This window comes from Ascaphus truei, chromosome 2 (genome assembly GCF_040206685.1).
Source record: "Ascaphus truei isolate aAscTru1 chromosome 2, aAscTru1.hap1, whole genome shotgun sequence".
Lineage (NCBI taxonomy): Eukaryota > Metazoa > Chordata > Amphibia > Anura > Ascaphidae > Ascaphus > Ascaphus truei.
In genome coordinates, this window is record NC_134484.1 from 334,432,809 (window position 1) to 334,456,350 (window position 23,542).

General features: G+C 44.1%; 1 protein-coding gene across 2 annotated transcripts in view; it reads right to left on the minus strand.

Moving 5' to 3' along the window:
- Nucleotides 1-23,542, minus strand: part of BMPER (BMP binding endothelial regulator) — a 383,811-nt gene that overhangs the window by 146,751 nt on the left and 213,518 nt on the right. For both annotated transcript variants that reach the window (XM_075586672.1, XM_075586673.1), the window contains one exon: nt 15,693-15,792. In XM_075586672.1, the coding sequence (XP_075442787.1) occupies nt 15,693-15,792 (100 nt within the window). The remainder of the gene's footprint in view (nt 1-15,692; nt 15,793-23,542) is intronic.

Here is a 23,542-nt window from a genome sequence, read left to right on the forward strand (position 1 = left end):
TCAGCGCTGGTTCCTGTCCCTTGTTTACCTTTGGATCTCCCTGGCTTGAACTCTGCTTTGAATTGGATTACCCTGCTTTCCCCTGCCCTTGGACCCTGCATTTGGATACGTTTACGCTGCCTTCTCCTATCCTCGAACACTGGCTTATGGACTTGATTACGCTGCTCTCTGTTATCCCTGAACTCTGGCACACGGACATTACAATCCAAACTCTGAGATCCTGGATATTGCAAGTATCTGTTAACATTTTCTCAACAGGCCCGGCAATGCACTACTACACTCCGGGCACGCCCTCACTGCTGTGGGTGCGTGTTATAACCTTACCCACCTCAGTACTGGGGACTGGCCAGGTCTGCGGGCATACAGGCGTTACACTTATTATTTAAATAACATTAATAATAATAGTATTAATAATGATGATAATAAACAGTAAGTGAATACTACGAGTTATTATTGCTGCCAATCAAACACAAGGGGCTCAGTCCTGTTTTACAGATTATCGTTCATCGTTCTCATCTTGATCATCATCGTTGTCACCATTGTGGTGACTTAATATAAGTTCATCCTCAATTTGAAGGTATTCATATGTAACGGTATTTCTGGCCCGGCCTGACCCACCCAATCTCACATTGGCCCCTGTGGTCTAACCGGACCCCATTACAGTGTAGATATGCCTGATGGTGCACCTGTTGGCTACAGGACTCCTGAGTCTCCCGCATGATGGTGTGTGGGGAGGACCCGTCAGACAGGCAGCTGAGGTAGTGTGCTGAGTCTCACCTAGTTCCAGTGCAGCGCCTCCACCTCACCAGGGTCCCTGCGTCCGCATGGGGATGATCCTGACGAGGAACTCCTCGGTGGTGCAACCTCCTGTGTAATCATTGGACTCTCACACACAGGGGTTTCTCTGATCAGCTCCATCTTTATTGTCACGGTGGGCATAGCTGCCCTCCACAATGGGTGTATTTAGCCGATCATCTCGCCCGTGCTCCCCTTTGATAGGTATGTCACCTAGATGAGGGATTCACTATTCCCGCAGGAATCACTGCCCTGTGCCAGGTCCCTGGACACAGTCTCCCATGGAGTTACTAGAACATAACTAACACTCTGCAGAACTTGAACTCCTTCCTGAACCTTGCAAGAACTTTCCAGCAACTGTACTCGCCTTGAACTCTGACAGAACTAACTCTTGACACAGTGTTGTGCCTTATGTAACTTCTGAGGCTGACACACCTCTGACATCACTAACCATGGAGTCAGAGCATGTGACCAGTCCCATCCATACACAGGGCACCCCACCAGGGTGTGAGGGAAAACCTCCATGATTACTGCTGGCATGCCCACACTTACCAGGCCTTGCTGCCAGCAGGAGAGATGACTGTAGGCATTTTACATGACCGCTACATTCTCCCCCTGGTGAATCCCATCGTCCTCGCTGGGACCTAAATTTGTATACCTCTTTCCAGGAAGCACTGTAACGGAAAACATAATTAACATCATACAAATTTCCTCATAATGCAGTACACATGAATACAGTCATCCGCCAAGCCCGCCCCGACCAGCAGCCACAGACCCGCGTGATGCACAGTACCACCTAAAAATAGTGATAGGGGTCCGGTTTCTTTACTTCTCTACCCCCCATATCCAGAACTGTTACTGAGAAATGCCTGGGTAATCCCCTCTCTGGTCTATATGTTACTCTGTGTTTATAGATATTTCTCCCAATGGCCCATATGCGGATTAAATGTTCTATCCGTTCCTCGGCCTTCTTTCCTATCACGGAACTCCCTCTCCCCACTAGGTGCATTTCTATGGCCTCCCTAAGCCACCTATCCCGGTTGTCCTCTATCTCATCCATGAGAGGCTCAGGGACATACGGGTACTCCAACCCGTGGGAAGATTTATACCGAGCCATTATGGTTCTCTCGGCCCTACTAATTCTAGTCAGGTCAGCCTTACCCCCCCTCCCAGGCAGCACCCATGATAGGGGTTCGTCAGGGTCCACGGGGTCTGACAAAATACTGGGACCCATAGGCTCTATTTCCCTATTCTCAATCTGCAGCCATCGCTCCTGCAGCTCTCTGTCCCTCTGTTCTGGGGTAAACTCTCCCACCGCCCACCAATAGTCCACTACATCCTCTCGCCGGATGAGGAACCGAGTGCGGTCCATCCAGGCCGAGTACCCTTCAAATAATGGGGCCCACCACCGGTTCTCCCGGAATCTGTGTGACCCTCCTGAGTCCCTATCATCGTCCATGGAAAATACCCCTGATGACCGCTCAGACCGCGGTACAGACCACCTAAACGACCCCGAGGCCTTTACTACGGGTTGGGGTGCTGTAGTTGCCACTCTCAATTCTCCCCCTCCCCTTGAATCGCCCTCCGTAGCGCCACTGTGCTGCCTTTCCCCAGTCCGTCTTCCCTCTCCCCCTTGTGAATTGTCCACGTACTCCAGGCTAGGCGGTGAACCTTGTGACCGTGGGATGGGGGTAGGGGTGTTAACTATGGCGGGGGCTTGGGCATAGGGGCACGGAACGGGACCCCATGGGGTTACGACCCACTCCTGGCTGTCCGTAGACTGGTCCAAGGATGATGTCTCACCCTCCTCAGTCCTGAGATCGTCTCTCCAATTTCTGGGCCTTGTAAGTGATCGGGGACCTTCCCCCGATCGCCGAAGCATCGCTGCTTTTTCTTCATGGGTTCCGCCGTCGCCACGGAAGTGACGTCCTCCCCGGAACCGGAAACGTCACCATCTTGCGTGGGACCCCCATGCGGGATCTCTTCCTCTATGACGACATCCGATTGCTCCGCCGTCGTTGCCGGAAGTGATGCCGTCCCTCCACGTGCGCTTTGGGCCTGGCGCGGCCCCTCCAGCACTTCGCCGTCCGCTGTAACCAGGTAAGTAATAGGGCTGCTTGGCTTACCCGTCCGCAGGGGTGTAGGCGTCTCTCTCCCGTCTCCGCCAGGTCCTGGGATGGCGGGACTGCGTCGGTCGGGTCGCCGATCTGCGGGGGACGTCCTTCCGGTCTGCCTTTTCAACTCCGCTTTTACCACCGCCAGCTCACGGAGGTCCTCGTCTGAGTAATCCCCTTTTCCTGACTTAGGGGTCTCCGGGCGGGGTGACAGTCTCTTTTCCCCGAACGCGGGGGTTGATTCAGCCGCCTCGATCGCTACTGACCCAGCCGACTTGACCGGCTCCAGTCCCTGGTCTCCGGAACTCGCGCGGTTGATCCATAGCGCGCCCGGGGACTCGGCGGAGCGCCTTGTCACGTCCACCGGGGGGTCAGCAGGCTGTATAGGAATAAATGTGGGCATAGGCCACAGGTACAAAGTCCCGCAATGAGGGCAACGTGCCGCCGTATTGACCGTTCCTCCGGGCAGCCCGCATTGTAGGCAGAGCCCGACCACCGTCTCGGTGTTGGCCACCCTCACTACTACCACCTCGCCGGGCACTGAGTAGGGCTGTGTAGAGACCATTATGCCCACAGTGGAGGAGCAGGCCATTCTCTTTACAGGAGCCACTCTCTGTAAAGGTCTTTCCAGCTTAGTGGTTCCTCGCAACTGGCTGGTGGAAGTTGCTGGATCCGCCACTCCCTGCTTCGGCTCCTCCCTTCTCTGACAGAGCTGGAACCCGCCCCCAGGGGTTGCAAGAATGGGCGGGTCCCACAGGGGAATATCATGCCCCTTAATTAAGGCCGCACCTCCCTCAGTCCTGGTGGGCGCGGTTAGCGTTTTCGCGCCAATTTCCCCACAAGGGTGGGGGTCTTTTCCCGCGGCTAGTTCCCGCCTTTTTCTGGCAGCCGCCCTCTGTGCAAGATAACCATCCTTTTTGCACGGCTCTTCCACGGCCGGAACTACTTTCTGTAGTGGCGCCGTCTGGATATCAGTCCCTGGGCCCAGTGGGTGCATTCCCACAGGCCATAGTTGAAAGTCACTCCCCCTGGTAGAAATCAGGGGAGGGTCCCATAGACTAAGCGGTTGACTCAGCACAGGGGCTGAGTTAGTCACTGTCAATCCCGGCGCAGCCATAGCTTTCGCGCCATGCCCCCCATCAGGGCGGGGCTCTGCTGTTCGCGCCATTCCCGGCCAGCTCTTTGCAAGTCCTGCATCAGCCATTTTTTCTGCGACTGGCCCATGCGGTTTCCCTAGCAAGCGGGAACCGCCATTTTGATTGACTTTTACGCCCAAAAAGTCCATTTGTTTGCTCTCCTCGCGGGGTTCTCCCCCAATTATTACAATTTCCTCACACTCTTCAAGGGTGGCCCCTCGCTGTCCCAAACAGGATAAAAACGGGGCAGCCACGGCCTTCGCTCCGCTCCAGAGCAGATTGGTCAAGGATAACTCGGCGACAGTCTGCTCTTCAGTGGGTTGCACGCCACGGGTGCCCTCCCCATCAGCCTCTGTCCGCCATTTCATGTTCTCCGCCCCACGCGGATCCTCCACTCTCTCGTAACAGTTATCGTACATGGGGCTCCACTCTGCGGGGCAGTCACCACACCGGTACAATAAAGATTAGCTTCAGATGCACCACCACATGTGTACCTTATCTAGGTGTGACCCAGTGTTGCACTACCTCAGGCTAGGCTCACTCTCTCAGTGTCTGCTGTGACTCCTTCCTCCCAGTCTGTGCTCCCTACGGTGAGTGTCTGGAATGGGCTAGGTACTCTGGCTCTGCCATGCAGTACTTGGGGCGTCTACCTGTCTTGGTCAGCCTAGCGCAGACCCTCTCCAGGATTCCTGACCATGTTAACAGGCTATCCCTTCTGGCATCCTACCAACTAGCACTGCCTCAAGGTGACTCAGTCAGCTATAGCCCGGCTCCAAACCCCTCACTCCTTTCAGGCCCCTAGGTTGTCCCTGCGAACTGACAATATCCCGTCAGCCCCCTGACCACCCCTAGGTCCGTCCCTACGCAGCACAGAGTGGCAGCAGACTCTCTCCCTGTTTCCCAGTGTGCCTAGCTAGAGCCTGTCCTGATGACAGATCTGATCTCAGCAGCGCCTCCAAATGTAACGGTATTTCTGGCCCGGCCTGACCCACCCAATCTCACATTGGCCCCTGTGGTCTAACCGGACCCCATTACAGTGTAGATATGCCTGATGGTGCACCTGTTGGCTACAGGACTCCTGAGTCTCCCGCATGATGGTGTGTGGGGAGGACCCGTCAGACAGGCAGCTGAGGTAGTGTGCTGAGTCTCACCTAGTTCCAGTGCAGCGCCTCCACCTCACCAGGGTCCCTGCGTCCGCATGGGGATGATCCTGACGAGGAACTCCTCGGTGGTGCAACCTCCTGTGTAATCATTGGACTCTCACACACAGGGGTTTCTCTGATCAGCTCCATCTTTATTGTCACGGTGGGCATAGCTGCCCTCCACAATGGGTGTATTTAGCCGATCATCTCGCCCGTGCTCCCCTTTGATAGGTATGTCACCTAGATGAGGGATTCACTATTCCCGCAGGAATCACTGCCCTGTGCCAGGTCCCTGGACACAGTCTCCCATGGAGTTACTAGAACATAACTAACACTCTGCAGAACTTGAACTCCTTCCTGAACCTTGCAAGAACTTTCCAGCACTGTACTTGCCTTGAACTCTGACAGAACTAACTCTTGACACAGTGCTGTGCCTTATGTAACTTCTGAGGCTGACACACCTCTGACATCACTAACCATGGAGTCAGAGCATGTGACCAGTCCCATCCATACACAGGGCACCCCACCAGGGTGTGAGGGAAAACCTCCATGATTACTGCTGGCATGCCCACACTTACCAGGCCTTGCTGCCAGCAGGAGAGATGACTGTAGGCATTTTACATGACCGCTACACATACAATATGCTATAGCTCATTTTAATAAAGACCAGCTTCTCATCACTTTTTGGCAGTAGCCTTCTGTGAGGGTCACTTACAACGCTGCCTGCGGTGCTAAATATTCTTTCAGAGTAGACACTGGAGGATGGACTGCTTATAGTTTTAATTTCCCTACAGTATATAAACAGACTGGCCCTGATGTTAATTTATCTGTTATTATTAAAGTAATTTACCAACATTCTGAGAACAGGTTTTAGTCTTAGCAGCATGATCTTTGGGCATGTCCAGACCACATATGTTATTATTTTTCTTACTTTGCCCAAATACAGCTTTTAAAGTACTACTACTAACAGCAGGAGACACTGTAGTTTCAGCAGAAGAAGCTGAAGGACAATGAGGAACATGTGACATTTGAGCTGACATTGTGGCAACGTGGAGCTCTCTTTGCAGGTGTTTAATTCTGTGCTTAGTGAAAGGAAAGAATGCACGTTTGACTTAAACCGAAATTCAAGCATAGTTGCCAAAATGTACTGCTCAGATTTCAATATGGTAGAAACCCCTGAGTCTTCATTAAGCACAGAAAGGAGGCTATGAACATGTCCAAGGTACACTATCGAGGATTGGATTTTGTTTTTGTTTGCTTTATATCCTTCTGCTTCTTCAGAAGTGAGCAGGTTCAGGCTCCGGTGCAAAAAACAAATTTCAGGCCCCCCAGCAGCTCTTTTCTCTCCCACACTTAGCTGTTTTGGCCACCTCCTTGCAGCCGCCCTCATTCTCCTTCTGAACCACAGCGTCAAATGAAGCCGCGGACGTCCCCAACGTGAAGTCGCATGGCATCGTCATAGTAACACGATGTCTTGACGTCATTTAACACTGCGATGTTACGTTGCAATGGCAACGAGACAGCGTGTGACATCACGTTCATGATGTCCATGGCTTCATTTGACGCTGCGGTTCAGAAGGAGAAAGAGGGCGGAACCAAGGAGGCGAAGCAACAGCTAAGTGCCTTCCCATCAAGCCCGATAGGCCCGAGAGCACGGCAAATGTATATGTAGTCGGGCCCCTTTCCAGATCGCCGGAATCCTGGTAATTTGTACCAGCTTCTTTCCCCCTCTCTCATCGACCCTGCCTATGCCATGGGATAGAGCAGGTGGTGATGGATTGCTCTTTCTCAAGACACTGAAACATATATAGAAGGTGGCAATCCACCTAGTTACAACCTCTTCCTTTAGTTGTTGCAGTTGTCTGCATGCTGTTGTTAAATCCTGAAAATGAACACAGATCCCACGTGCAACAGCCAGAAGCTCCTGTACATACTAGTAATTACCCAGCGCTTTTTCAGCTACCCGGAAATAATCCGGACCCGGCAGCAGGGGGCTTGGCACAGCACCGGGAAGGAACTGGAGCCGGGTAATGTCAGAGTAGCTGAAAATACTTCATCACCTACCTACAGCCGGTGATGGAAGGTGAGGAAGACCAGTGAGGAAGACCGCGGCGACATCTAGGAGAAGCAGCAGTGGTCCTGTGGTGGTGGAAGCAACAGAAGTCTGTATTCAGCCGGCAAAAGCAGCAGGAACACAGCACACAGCTGATACCAGTGTGAGCCTGCTCCTCCCCGGCTGTCCAATAGGAACGCTCCTGCTCCAGTCACATGGTTCATCGGCTCCCACTGGCATCAGCTATGTGCTGTATGCTTCAGCTGCTTCTGCCGGCTGAGCAATGACTTCTGTTGCTGCCACCACCACAGGACCTCTGCTGCTCCCAGATATCAACGCGGTCTTCCTCACCCTACAGGTAAGTGTCGTCTAGGTGACCGGGTACCCGGCCGGGTAAAATGATTCATTTTGTCCGGGTACCTGTTACCCAGTTTTCAGAAAACTTAGGACCCGGTACAACACTAGTACATACCTATCATATTTAAGAAAATTATGTTCAATCAAATTGATGGTGTGTGCAAAACATGGAACATGCACAAAGTCCCCAAGTCGAAGTGCGCTAACAATATTTGCTCTATTATCTGGAATTATGAAACAGTAGGCGAGTCCAAGAGTTGTCAGACATTTTGAAATGGCATTCTTCAGTGCTTCCAACAGATTGATATTGTACTAGTATGCTTATTTGGTCCAAGTTAGCCTATTATGTAATTATAAGTTAGCGCATGATAATTATAACGCAGTATTCACTAAAGCAAAAAAACATGACGCTAAACATGTTTTGCTCCCTTATAAAGCATGGTGATATTTTTAGCAAACATTATTCTAAATGATATGCAAATTACAGCCTAAATGAAATTCTTCCATATTCACTAAACTCTGTTAAGACGAATACCAAAAAATAACGCTACAATATTTAAGTCACATCTAACTCTGATGTTACTCCCATCCAGACATTGAAATGGGGCTTTTGCTCAGGGTGAGGGGGGCTGTGGAGGGAGAAGAGGTGATGGGGAGGGGAATGATCAATGTAGGAGGGTATTGGCTTATTTATCCCCAAATAGACTATCCTATACTCTACGTGGGGAGATACCTGTGAACACACATGAACATACCTGAAATAGCTACCTCTCCCCTCCTCTATCTCCCCCCTTAGCTCTCTCCTATTCTTTTCCTTATCAAAATCCCTATTTAAGTGCCTGGGTGGGAGTAACACCAAGACAAAAAAATGTTATTTGAAGATAATGCAGCATTTAAAGTTCCTGTAGGGCCCTGCCTTGGTCCTTGGGTAATTTTCTCATTTTACGGGAATTAATATTAGTACAGCGATGCTGCTGTTCAGTAGACTGATCCATATTGGGGGAAAGAGAGGACAAGAACAAAACAGTGAAAACACTAGGGGGTTGTGACATTTAAATATACTTTGCATATCCTAATAGCATATCTCCTAGGTGTGCTCCTTTTTGTTCACAGGAGTCTCTCCGCATGTTGTTTGAGGGAATACATATAGTACTTGGGACTCTAAATATAAAAAAAATACAGCTAAACCCTGTTACAGCGCGATCCGCTATAACGCATATAACGCGGTTAGAGCGTGGACCCCAAATTTAAAAAAAATTTTTTTTACATACTCACTGCACACTGCATACATTCACAGCACACTGCATACACTCACAGCACGCTGCACACATTCACAGCACACTGCACACATTCACAGCACACTGCACACACTCACAGCACACTGCACACACTCACAGCACACTGCACACTCACAGCACACTGCATACATTCACAGCACACTGCATAAATTCACAGGACACTGCACACACTCACAGCACACTGCACACTCACAGCACACTGCACACTCATAGCACACTGCACACACTCACAGCACACTGTACACTCACAGCACACTGCATACACTAACAGCACACTGCATACACACACACACACACAAACACACACACACACACACACACACACACACACACACACACACACACACACACACACACACACACACACACACACACACACACACACACACACACACACACACACACAGCACACTGTACACTGTACACAGTACACACACTGACACACTGACACACACACACTGACACACTGACACACACACAGTCTCACACAGTCAAATACACACACACACACACACACACACACACAGAGACACACTGTCTCTTTAAGGGAGCTTGCTCTCGCAAGACGGAAGCAGAAGCAGGAAGCAGAGACAGCACACTGCATACACTCACAGCACACACTCACAGCACACACACACACACACACACACACACACACACACACACACACACACACACACACACACACACACACACACACACACACACACACAGCACACTGTACACTGTACACTGTACACACACACACACTGACACACTGACACACACACACTGACACACTGACACACACACAGTCTCACACAGTCAAATACATACACACACACACACACACACACACAGAGACACACTGTCTCTTTAAGGGAGCTTGCTCTCGCAAGACGGAAGCAGAAGCAGGAAGCAGAAGCAGGAAGCAGAGACAGGGAGAAGAGCTGCCAGATGCCGGGTAAGTGCTGTGTGCTGTTGCCGCTGCCCCACCGGGTCTGGGAACGCTGGGAGGGATCTCAGCTTTCCCCCTCTGGCAAACACGGTACCACCACAAAAAAAAACGCGGTGGTTGCGGGTGGCCCCCGAGGACCGCGCTATAACGGGGTTAAGCTGTATATATAAATAGAAAAAAATATATATAAATTTAAAAAAAAATATATATATATATATATATAAAATAGAAGAAAAAGAAGCGCCAACTCCTAGTGCATTACTGTGCAAACTCAATATATTTAATGCCCAAAAATCTCAATAAAAATGAACTCACAAACATAGAACAATAAAAAGCATTTTATGAGATATACTCATGCTCCAAGGACCAGGAAAACTGCTGCTTCACTGCTGTCTTTGGCTCCGTGACACCTCTGGGTCTGTATGCTGCCTTTGCTGTGCACCGCATGCAGGAACTGATGTGTTTAGCCGTCCGCAATGGTCTCTCCCCGGGTGTACACCAACCGATGATTTTTTGTTCCCACCGGGGACGGCGAATGTCGCGGACCAGCGGATGACGTCACAAAGATGGCGGAGGATGCCGAACCGGTAGAATTCCAAGCAGATCTGAAGTAAGCGTTTATGAAGGTCCACTGCACACCTTCCCTACGCGTTTCATCAGATAGACTGACTTCTTCAGGGGATGGGCTCTGGGTGTGTGGTAGGAAGTATATATACACCCCCACGTGTCCAATTAGGTAAATTGGTTGTTAGGCAAAATATGTGTGGGCAATCTGTATAACTACATAGTCCAATTGATTAGATATTTGAACACCTGATGATAGGTGTCCACAATTGCTTATATGCCAACACAGAATAATATATTAAAAACATAATAGCACTCATATTTATACAAAAACAATAAAATATATTAAAATATATTAAAACAAACTGACAGTTGATGTCCTGACTTGATTCAAATAACCAAAGGATGTATCTGGAGATATCAAATGCCCCAAAGGATATAATTGGAACAGAGATGATATGAATAATACTTCTCACTTAGTGAGTATGGCTTGAGGAGGGTAGATCTGATGACAAAATTTAATACTAAAGAGTTAATTGAATTGATTAGACACTTGGTTGTATGAGTATAGTTAATACTAGCTGACTGTGTCTGAACTTGGCTAATAATGGATCTGATAAAATCCATGTGTGAATTGAACAATGATTCTGGATGATGTTATCTAATATTCTCTAATATTACCAATGGGATGATATGGCAAGGGTAGATGAAAAATAACCCTGTATACTAATCTATTATCCCATTCTTTTGGAATTATGTTGTTTGCGGATAATTGGGGGTTCCTCTGGTAAGGGAGATCCAAAATATATTAATGTATAGATCTACCTATAAAACAGAAACAGCGTGGAAGAAAGCACCATGAAATTAATATTAATTGAATTCAAGGATGGTTTTAAACTAAATTAAGAGAAAGAAAATTGTATGTTATGAAGTTTAGACTGGACATGTATCCTAGGTCACAAGTATAACAAGCCTAGCAAGCTTGCATGGTACAGCCCATCTCTCCAACACTCCTCAGGGGAAAGAGGGGGGGGGGAGGGGGGCGGGGAAGGAAAAGGATAGGTGAGTGAGTGTTGTGAATAGTGGTGTATGGTGAATATTGAATGTAACTGAAATGTGATATCAATAGTGGGTGCAGAAATACTATGATTAAATAATATTAATTGTGTGTGTAACTATTAGTGATATTACTTCGTATACAAAAAAGCCCCATTATATATGATGACCATTTTGGAGGTGGAAATGGAACTACTTGTGAGTGTTAATACTACTAATCCATGGTAGGCGATCACGAAGGGAACATGTGAAGCATGTTCAACCCAGACCTCCGTGATCACCCAGACCCCATAGGACGAGAATGACAGTGAATGGAAGGACAAGGAAAAAAGGAAGATCAAGAATCTCAATGTAGGCTGACGGAAATTAGATAACTGTGCTGACATCGATACAGTCATTTAGGCCTTCTGGACTAAGTGTACTCAATTCGTAGATCCAGTATGTCTCTCTAAGGTTGAGAAGTTTGTGCCTATCTCCACTCAGAAGTGTCGAACTGATGGCCTCAATCCCCATGACTACCAAAGAAGATGGATCCTTATTGTGCTTCAGTTCATAATGTCTGGACAGACTATGTGTTCTCAATCCATGTATTATATTACGTCGATGTTCCAAGAATCGTATACATACTGTAGGGCCCGTTTGGTTCTACCAATGTACTGAAGCCCACAGGGGCACATTATTACATAAACAATATGGGTTGACAGACAGTTGATATGCCCTTTTATCTGTGTATAGATCCATTTGAATGCGATGTAATGGTCTCCGTTTTCTTTAAATGTTTACACGTGAGACATCTTGAGCGATTGCACAAAAAGTTCCCATTTTTAGCATTTTTACTTAATTGACTGGTCTTATGGAATTTTTTCAGTCTACTCGGTGCCACAATAGATTTGATATTCCTTGCCTTCTGAAATACCACTGGTATGTTTGGTGGCAAATTTTTCCCAATAATTGGATCACTAAGTAGAATTTCCCAGTGTTTATTTAATATATTTCTAATTTTCTGTGAGGCACAGTTAAATTGCGTAATAAACTGTGGAATGCGAGTCTGATTTTTATCCATAGTACACATCTTGTTATTTCTAGATATTATATTGGCCTTTGACTGATCTAACAGTTTTAATCTATCTAATTGACCCACTTGTTTAAAAGTCTCCATAACAGTATATTTGTTGTAACCCTTGTCTATAAATTTTTTAGCTAGAGCATCCCCCTGAGCCAAGTAGTCAGAATCAAGAGAACAATTTCTCCTGATTCTGAGGAATTGGCCCCTGGGGATGTTCTCCAGCCATTTATGGTAGTGGTTTCTGTTGTGATGTAAATATGCATTTGCTGAAATTTTTTTGAAATATGTTTTGGGAGAGTTCTCAGCTTTCCCCCTCTGGCAAACACGGTACCACCACAAAAAACAACGTGGTGGTCGCGGGTGGCCCCCGAGGACCGCGCTATAACGGGGTTAAGCTGTAAATATAAATAGAAAAAAATATATATAAATTAAAATATATATATATATATATATGCAAATGCAACTGTATGCTCATCTGCATGTCTTAGGCAGGTCTGCAACCCCGCCTTTCCCCATTATCACCCAGCATACAGCACTTCCACTGCAGCAAGGGATTCTGGGAAATGACATGCAAATGAGACCCATCAAGGTCGAAACAGCTGTCTGTGGGTGGTTTTCTGGGTATGCACCTTAACCCTGGCTGTGCTCAAAGCTGTGACCATGCAGCAAGCTTAAGCCTATAGGGAACCATGTTAAAAATGGTTTATGAGGCAAAAAGTGACACTGTGTGCTCATTTGCATGTCATTCCCCAGATATTGCAAAGGTAGGAAAATGTACATTTTTTAGACTTCACTTCGCTGCAGATATTCGCGGGCTGAAAAAAACCCCCACATTCGATGCGAATGTCGGCAAAAGAATGCCATAATAAAATAAACAATGATTATCTTCTTACTAAAGAAATTTGACTTTGTGTCTAGTCTGTGTTTTACTGGGTTTATAAAAAATGCTGTACCTCACTGCTGACAATAAGTTCCCTTCAATCCCACTCTGTGGAATACACTATGATGTTATTCTATTATAATAATAATAATGATAATACTGTAATACAAAAATAAAAATGATTAATTGGTGACAATTTACCCAGTGTTGTTTCTTTGGTGTTCTTAAAATGGGCCATTGTACTCTTTGGGTACACAGTGCTGGACTGGTGAAAAATTATACAAGGTTTATTACTGTCCCTTTAATTGACTGTTAGTTACTCTTGGCTACGGTTAAATAACAACAAGGTAACTTAAGAATTAGTTGCCCTCACTGGTCTCACAAAATGCACTACCAAGAAGCCCACCCCCACCCCCGAGGCCCATAAAAATTACAAGTAGGGCTAGGTCCCACATAGGGCTAGGACCCTGACAGAGAAACATATCAGATACTGTTGTAATCATCAATCAGTTTAACTACCCAAGCAGAATCCCCATTAGGACCAAAAACTTACACATGTGGCTATGTTCCAACTGGCACTGACTGTGTGGCACAGAAGACCCTGATAGGGAGGCAGATCAATTTCTGCTTACATATGTACCCGAGGTCAGATGCTGACATCTCTCTTCTTAAATATATATATATATATATATATATATATATATATATATATATATATATATATATATATATATATATATATATATATATATATATATATATATATATTTAAGAAGAGAGATGTCAGCATCTGACCTCGGGTACATATGTATATATATATATATATATATATATATATATCTCCAACAGGTAACCTAAGGGTATGTTAGTCCAACTGTAACTGATTGACTGGTATACAAGTAGAGAGTAGAGACAGGTCAAATGATGGTATCTCTATGCCAACCATTATATAGTTTACCCAGCAGGTAACCTATAGGGGCTTATTCTGTAAGGTGTGATGGCGCAGATGACGTGCTATCGCATGAAAAGTCCCATTGATTTAAATGGGGCTTTTCATGCAATAACACGTCATCTGCACTTATCACACCTTACAGAATAAGGGCCATAGAGTTTTATACCCCAACCGGAACTAATTGATTGGTATACTAATAGAGACTGGTCAGATGGTGGTATCACTCTACCCTCCGATATGTAGCAAGCTAACATATAAGCTAAGGGTGCTAACCCAACAGAAACTGTTTTACAAGTAGAGACGTGTAAGGAAGGGAGATGGTGACATCAGTCTTTAAACATACGGTATGAAAAAAATTTGTGCAATATTTGCTGATGGTATTAGTCTCTTAAACCAAAAAACTATACCAGGCAATAAAATCACAAAGTGATGTGCTAACAGAGAGTATAGCCTGTTTTTGAAATGCAAGATCTTCCTTTGAGATATAGAGTACGGGCTTCTTATTATGTTGGCCAATTCACTTTATCTCCCTTTGCTTCTTTCACCAATAATTGATTGATATTTCTTTTTACACCGCTTTGTATCATGCTACAAATTACAAATACTATGGTATATGCAGCCAGCATTGTGGGAAAAGGATATAAATAATTCTATTTGCAATTGACATACAAACAGTCCACTATCATTTTTAATATGAAAAAACTGGCGTGTTTGATATAAAATCAGCATCTTGCATCATAATGATGTTAAAAATGTAACTATTTCAACATTTAGAAAATTATTCGTATGACATGAAAATGAAAAGCAAATATTGTTGTGTTATAGCGTATTTCAGCTCATTGTATGTTAGCTATATTATTCTTTGTGTTACCCTATAAAAAAATGACATTCAGAATTAATGGTACAACATTGTTTTCCTTATAGGAACACTGTACCGATACACACAGTGGTGGCACTTACTTGGCCATTTTTAAGTTAAATTGAGTAAGCAAAGAAAATTCTTAAGAACCTATCTTTAAACATTCACATACTGTAAGCGTTTACCAAAAAGTAATCTCTCCTCAACTTGAGTCCAATAGGATACAAAGTGAAATTCCACCATCGGTAAGCGAGTTGAGGAGAAGATGAATTTTGGAATACCATAATCTAGGACCACTTTTAGGGAGATTTTTCAATTAACAGAACATAGACAAGAATGCATGTATTTTAAAATCTTAATCCGCAGTTCAACTTACTTTGTAACTTAAATAGATGTTTTCCAGTAAGCAGCACTAATTTTTCCACATACAATTTACTAACCCAGACATGCATTACAATTTTGTCTGTTAATACGTTCACTCACCTACACATTTAGGGCAACACTGTCCAGTAGGAATGTGACTGAGATGCTGGGGGCATGACAGAATGGGGCAGACTTCTTTTATGCACTGTGTCCTGCCTCCCTAAAGGAAAATAGGTGAAGTTAGAAAAGAAAATTGTACGGCTAACCTAGTAACAATTCTTACAAGAGGTAATTCTCTGGGAGTAAAACTATAATACATGCAGTGTAAATCAAAATGTAATAACTACACATTTCAATCTAAGGGTGCTTGTACTTATTCAAGAGAGTCCAATACATTACTGGATCTTGCCAATAATTACAACTGCTGAACCTCACTATATACAGTACCTTGATGCAACACCAAAACACTGAGAGAAGATCCCTACTGAATCTCTATTATTGGGAATCGGAAGCTAGCTGACACAATCAACATGTCAAGATCTGCAGTAGTGTGGTCCCAACTGTTGTAGCAACATGTAAGCTCTTTTTACTAAAAGAAATTAAGAATAGATACGCTCACATTATGTTTTAGGCAATAAAGTGTCATTTAAAAGGGATGCAAAATAACCCACATATTAAGTATTCATTTTGATATATAACATTGACAATACTTTACAAGTGAATGTTACCGGATGCTATACCCCCACAGAACAAATGAAATAGATTCTGCGGTGCCAAATCTTGCCATTTTTACAACGATGTATTGCATACTTTCCCCTTCAGAAAGAAACAGCAAATTCAATAGCCGTTTGTTTAAATCCACGGTGATGGGTACTGTACCCTTCAGCTTTGTACCTAAACTTTACATTACATTACACTGTTGTACAGCATCTGTGTTTTATGTTGCCGTGTACGGTATTACATCATAGCGTATTTAACACTGAGTTATATGTTAACAATAGTCAAGTAACCATCTTAGCATGGATAATGAGAAACATACGCTGAGTTTCTAATGCCACTAATTTAGAAGAGCTTGAACCTCTACCAATGCTATCAGTATTTCCACAACTACCAAAAAGTAATACATGGAGTCTCAGCAAATCCCTCATAAAGCTGTCAAGAATAAACATTGAACTTTCATTGAATTGGTGATAAACGAGGTGCAAATCTTGAAGGCAAAGCAGAAAAAGAACAGATGTGATGACTCCAAGAGTTAATAATTGGAACCCCTCTGTCATCAGAAAAGCAGTGAAGTACTTATCTAAATTAACATAGCAACTGCTTTGTACAATTTACACAAGGATTTTGCTTATACAGTTACTTTTTTTTATATGCTATGTAATTGTTTTTATTGGGATATGACAGCTCCCCTTCCAAGATGGGTTACATCTGTGTGGACTAACCAGGGTTGACCTGAAATAAATTAAGATGACACCTACAAACTTTATCACAATAAACACCAGCACTGTTGGGGGAAAAAAACTAGTCTAAATAAGGCTGACTGCTGTTTATGCCTCTGAGAATGCTATGTCCTCTATAAACATGATAGGTTTAAGAGAAGTAAGGGCCAAGGAGAATCTCACTTCAGTTGACGAACAAATAAACTTGGTCAAGGGCATGAGAAATAACGTATGTCATGTATGTTTCCATATATATTATGGATAGCTGGAATCTATTAGAATCACAAAGTAATGAGTGCCTCTGACTTTATAGTGTACTTGGATGACTTGTAGATTCCTTAAAATGTTTGTTAGTAAAACACTAAGTTGCCTGATGGAAATGTCTCATTGTAAAAAATTATTCACCATCTACACATCTTAATTTTATAAATCAAGTCGCTATTTGAGGTGATTTATTTATTTATTTTTAACTGCCTTAATGATGAGCTGTTTGAACTAAATTGTGTAGGTTTCACTGTGAGACCACACCCAGCAATAGTGTTATAATGGGAATAAAGGCATGTAAGTGACACCTATTTTGATACATACTGCTTTCTGATGGTATTGAAATTTGGTGGAAAAAAAGTAATTGCAAGTCAGCTAGCCACACTGCCAGACGGAAAAGCACTGGTAGAGATGGGTGAAAAATGTGCCAAAATTCTAATCCGCTTCAAGTTTGCAAGATCCTTACAGCCATGGATATTCGTAGATCAGTCTACAAAATGCACATTCACTGACAACCACTGAATGCAAATTTGATCGAAAATCCACATCAATAGAATTTGGAAATAGAGCTTCCAGACCCTGAAATGTGGGTTTTGCAGGAGGGAGAGGGATACCTCTCGTAGTAGCATCCCAAGAACTATATATTTCTAAAAATCCCCCTCCAAACAACACGTGGAAAGACATCTGTGCTCAAAAAGGAGCACACCTGGGAGATAAGCAAAGTCTATTTTAAATGACACAAACCTCCTACCCCCTAAAAGATTTCCATTAAACCTATACTGACAAGCCAGGTCCTATGTCAGGAGTGCACAAACTGTGGGGCACAAAATTTTGTAAGCGGGGCACAGAGTGAAGCGGTGATAGGGGCAGGCGGGGGGAGATGATGGTGGTGGGAAAAGATTACGCGGTTGTCCGCCAGATTGAAGCAGCAAGCAGAGGAGTTGCACGGAGGCAGAGCAGGATGGCCGGGGAGGAACGGGCCCCAGAGGTCCAGCTCAGAAATCTTTCTTACTTCCGGTGTCTATGCTGATACAGCGTGCGCCTCTCTGGTCGTCCTGCTCTCCCTCTGTGCAATTCCTAACTCCTCTGCCGGCTGCTCCTCTTCTTAACTCTGGTGGCCCGCTGCCGCCGTTATCATGTCCCGCCTCTATCACCACCCTGTTCCACAGGTAGGCATGGAGGACTGGGAGAGAGCTGGAGGAGGAGAGAGAGGGAGAGAACTGGTAGGGGGAGAGAGCTGGAGCTGAAGGGGGAGAGAAAGCTGGAGAAGAGCTGAGGAGGCGGGTGAGAGAGCTGAGGTGGAGAGAGATGGAAGAGGATAGGGCTGAAGGGGGAGAGAGCTGGATGAGATGAGCTATTACTTTGTGCATCTCTATGCCAACTAGGGGTCATTTTTTATTTTAAACATTTGTTGACATAGGTCAACACAGTTTTGAAATATGTGGTATTACAACGTATTTGATTATTATAAAAAATTAAGCTTTATTTTACTTTCGGGATGCCGAGTACAGTTTGTAGAAGGGACCTTATCTTTCTCTATTGCCTATTGTATATATGAATGACTATCGCCCCACACCCAATAAAGGATTTCCACAAGGCCTATCCTTACAAACCTGGTCCTAAGGCACCTTGTAAGTAAAGGAGTACTATCAGGCCCAACAAGATCAGAACCCACAAACTCAAGGGAGCCGTTCTAGCAGTGTGAGCCAAACCAGCTGCTGGATAGCAGCATCTTTTTTAACTCTATTGTTCACTACTCACACCTGTAGCTAATCCTACTTGTGGTAGACACTCCCCCTTCCTTCCTTCCTATACTTTGCAAATCCTATTAGCATATCTGACACGTATCTGTGGTGTGCTCCTATTTGAGAACAAGGCACACAGAACTCGCAAAAAAGGAAGTGCAAGTAGTCTGCTTGTAAAGGAAGCCAGCGGAAAGGGGCTACAGGTGTGAGCAGTGAAAAATAAAGCTCAAAATTGTGCCATTTCAGTGGTGGTGCCCAGCAGCTGGATTAGCTCACACTCTTGAACTGCTGCCCTGAACAGCAGAGGTTGTGGGTTCTGATCCGGTACACCCTTCCTCACAAGGTGGATGATATGGCTTGTCAGGAGAGATGTCATAAGATGAGATACTGCTTGCTCAGCTAGTGTTAATGGAATCAGGAATACATGAGGTCCATTTACAGGATATACACTGAAATAATTTGCAAGAAGGGAAAGTCTCTGTATGTTGCACTCTCATGTGACGTGAGATTAATGATGATAATTACAAAATCAACTTTGAATCCATATATAACTAAAATATAGTCAAATTAGAGAACATAAACTTAACAGTGAATACAGTGATGAAACTCAATTAAAAAGTGTGTCTATTGCTATGGGTTACAGTGAAAAAGGAATGGTGTTTTATGGTATAATAACACCGGTAGAATTGTCAATATCGAGTGAACATAACAACAAATAATATCCAGTTATAATACTAATGAGGTGAAAACCCCAATAGTAATCACAATCAATAGTAATCATATGGGTATACCGGTTAGTAGATGTAGTATTATCTCAGCTCTATTGGTGAACAGAACTTTGTAAGATCCTAATACTGTAGTTATGTTTTTACCTTGATGGTATTAAGGTGAAGCCCTGATATTAAGTATAGGATTTGTTACTGTGCAAATACTGTGCAAATACTGTGCAGTAGTTAGATTAATTAGCTGTTAATATAGTAGTTCATCAAAGAAAATTCAGGCACTAAGGTAAGCCCATCGAGGGCATAGCAATCAAAGCAAGCAGGTATAAAGGTGGATAATATATCCAATAATAAGCTATGTCTGGTCTATGTTCAAATCAAGGAATGGGGAAATAGAGGACCCTGTATAGATGTTCTATGAGCTGCGGTTAGTAAATGTATCACTCGTATAGTTCGTAACAAAAATGTATCAAGTGTTGCGAGTGTTCCGTCGGTCTCGTGGCCAGATGGAGCAACAGATACACTGTTGTGTGCCCTTAGCAATAACACGCTGGCGTGATTACGTCAGAGTGGCGACCTGATGGATGTTTCACGTCATATGACGCTTGGTCTGAGGTATCGGGAGCCGCGCTGCAGAACCTCCTTTTATACCCTATCATTTGTCATGGTAACCTTCGTAAACAAAATGATTTAACCATTTAGGGTACAGGAGTAGAGCAGGACCACAGTGTTGTTGCAATTTAAATGCAACAACACACCCTAATTACATAAATATTTGTATTCATATGTATGATGGTACCATTTAATTTCCATTGTATAGATATACATATTATTAAATATGTTCTTATGCTATGATTAGCATAAATAGCAGTGAACAAGTTCATTGTGGTAATTCTCAGTGGAGTTTAGTTTAATTGAAGAAGTACTGACTAAAAATAAGTATTTGTTCTGAAATCTGACAAAGATTAATAGAACTAATGATGATTTTAATAAAATATTCGCATTAGTATTGTAGTTTAAATTCAGTACATCGTTTAACAGATGTGTATTGTATTGTATGTCTTTATTTATATAGTGCCAAAAGTGTACGCAGCGCTTCACAAAGAATACAGTACAGGGAATAATATAATAAGTGCAGCAAAATCAGACAATAGGAAAGGAAATCCATGCCCGAAGAGCTTACAATCTAAGAGGTTTGATGGGGAACTTACAGAGACAGCAGGTGAGGGAATTAGTGCTGTAGATGGCAGTGCATGGTCACAATGGGTGGTAGAAGTGACTGAGTGTGGGACAGTAACCATGAGTGCAGGCTACTGGGATGCTTGATTTGTGGGGCATGTTTTAAGGTTAGTCAGTATTAAAATGAGAGGTTTAACATAATTTAGAGGAGAGATGGCAGGGAGGCATCAGGTGTGTATGTCTGGGTTCAGGCCTAAGGGGAGATCCCCAGCAGCAGGAAGGAGTAGATAGAGGGTGTGAATAGAGGATTTGAGGGTGTGCTTTTTATTGAGCGGTAAAGAAGTTGATGGAAGAAAGGTGTATAAATAATGGTGCAGTGGGGAGTGGGGAAGTTGGAGAGAACAGAGACATTCACAAAGGAGTGAGGAAACAGTAACCACAAAAAGAAGTAGGGAGGGCATAGTGAGATGCAGGAGGAGAGACTTCCCAGGTACTGGAGGCTAGGAAGAGTACACATAATCACAGCTTTTAGAAAGTTAAGTTCTCACAGTTACAAAGTTGGTGTGCAGAGCTCAGATGTTCCTCAAATCTTCACCTCTAATTTCAACTCCAAACTTAACTCTGATAGACACTTTAAATGTGACACTTAAGATGGGACACACAGCCAAATGGCTTCACAGCCTAGATGGGTGGTCTTAAATACTCTAAAACACAGCCACTTGGCTAACAATTAAGGGAGGGATTTGCCTAATCAACTCACAGAAATATACATTTGATGGTAGGAGAATTCAGCTCAAGGAAACATACCCAAATAGTTAATGAAATCTTAATTTCTCTTGCAATTGATGAGTATTCTCTTGCAATTTATGTGTATAGTGTAGCATTAAATACACAAGCAACTGTGTTCAATTTCATGGCCGATAGTACAGTATAACCTGTAATAGTAAACTTTTTACGAGTACTGAAATATACAGCAAATAATATAGTAGACCATACAACATATAATACAGTACACAGAGCTAATCAACATAGATCTTTTAGTAGTATAAGAGTCTCAAATATATATATATATATATATATATATATATATATATATATATATATATATACAGATGCAGCCACCAGTATTAGATCACGACAGGCAGGCGCACTGAGGGATAGTATACTTTATTGTTAAAAAGGGTGATAAGACAGTGGACAAACAAGCTCCACTGATAAGTATGGGGAAATAACAAAACTAAAGTAAAATGTGTTAGATTAACTGGTTCATACACTAGTACGATCGGGGGATGGCACCGGGTCAAAACTAAATCACACTAGCACTACAGAAAGGGTCCGGACCAGTCTGAGTACATACCCCGTTTGAAGCGTGAAGACCCGCTCCCACCGACTGCAAAACTCCACAGGAACTGCCACACGTGACCTCTACGCGTTTCGTACGTGTGGCAGTTCCTGTGGAGTTTTGCAGTCGGTGGGAGCGGGTCTTCACGCTTCAAACGGGGTATGTACTCAGACTGGTCCGGACCCTTTCTGTAGTGCTAGTGTGATTTAGTTTTGACCCGGTGCCATCCCCCGATCGTACTGGTGTATGAACCAGTTATTCTAACATATTTTACTTTCGTTTTGTTATTTCCCCATACTTATCAGTGGAGCTTGTTTGTCCACTGTCTTATCACCCTTTTTAACAATAAAGTATACTATCCCTAAGTGCGCCTGCCTGTCATTTGTTTTTCTTGTTTGTGAGCCCCCCTTGTGGAAGCTCACCTTTACAGGGGTTGTGTGGAACCCCCCAGACTAACAGCTGCAAGAGGGACTATTTACAGTGGCATCCCTAGCGCGGAACAACACATCTGCCTCAATCTCCCAATAAACTGCAACATTTCTGTTGGATTTCTTCAGTCAAACTAATGGCCCATCGGATTAACGCAACGGGGTGTCCCTGCAGTCCCATTCAAACTGAATGGGACTGCAAGGACCCCTGCTGTGTTAATCCGATGGGCCATTAGTCTGGCAGCAGAATCTCACAGAAATGTTGAGACATTTACGGTGAGATGCCTTAGTTTTTACCCAGGCAAGTGATCGGATACTGGTGGCTGCATCTGTATGTATAATCGTGTATCAGGATGCTCATATTGTATATTCTAAATGGTATAATGGTACAGTTACTATAGTTACTTAAAGGCAAGCAGAATTATTAGTAATAATAAAGAGCTTTAAAGTATCAGAATGGACTCAATAGACAAAAGGGATCCATTTATTCAATAAAGGGAGAGAACAGAAAGCCATAATTTAGACCTTGTGGGGCTATAGTTTATATATCCATCTAGTCTCTCTTTTCGGTATTTACCTGTTCCAGTCTCTTCTTCTGATTGCTGGGGCTACCCGATCAATGGCTATAAACTTCAGGCATTTAGGGCCTCATGCAGTAAGCCCCGATACAAAATTTTCGGCACGAATTGCGAAAATGTATTTTTTGGGCGATTTGCCCTCGCAGTATTCAGTAAGGGCCGAATCCTTCCGATCCCTGCTGAAGCACTGCGAAAGCAAAGCTGCCGATGAGCTGTGGCGATACAGCCTGGCTCCCGATAAGGCTCCCGATAAGCCTTTGGTGCCGATAGATG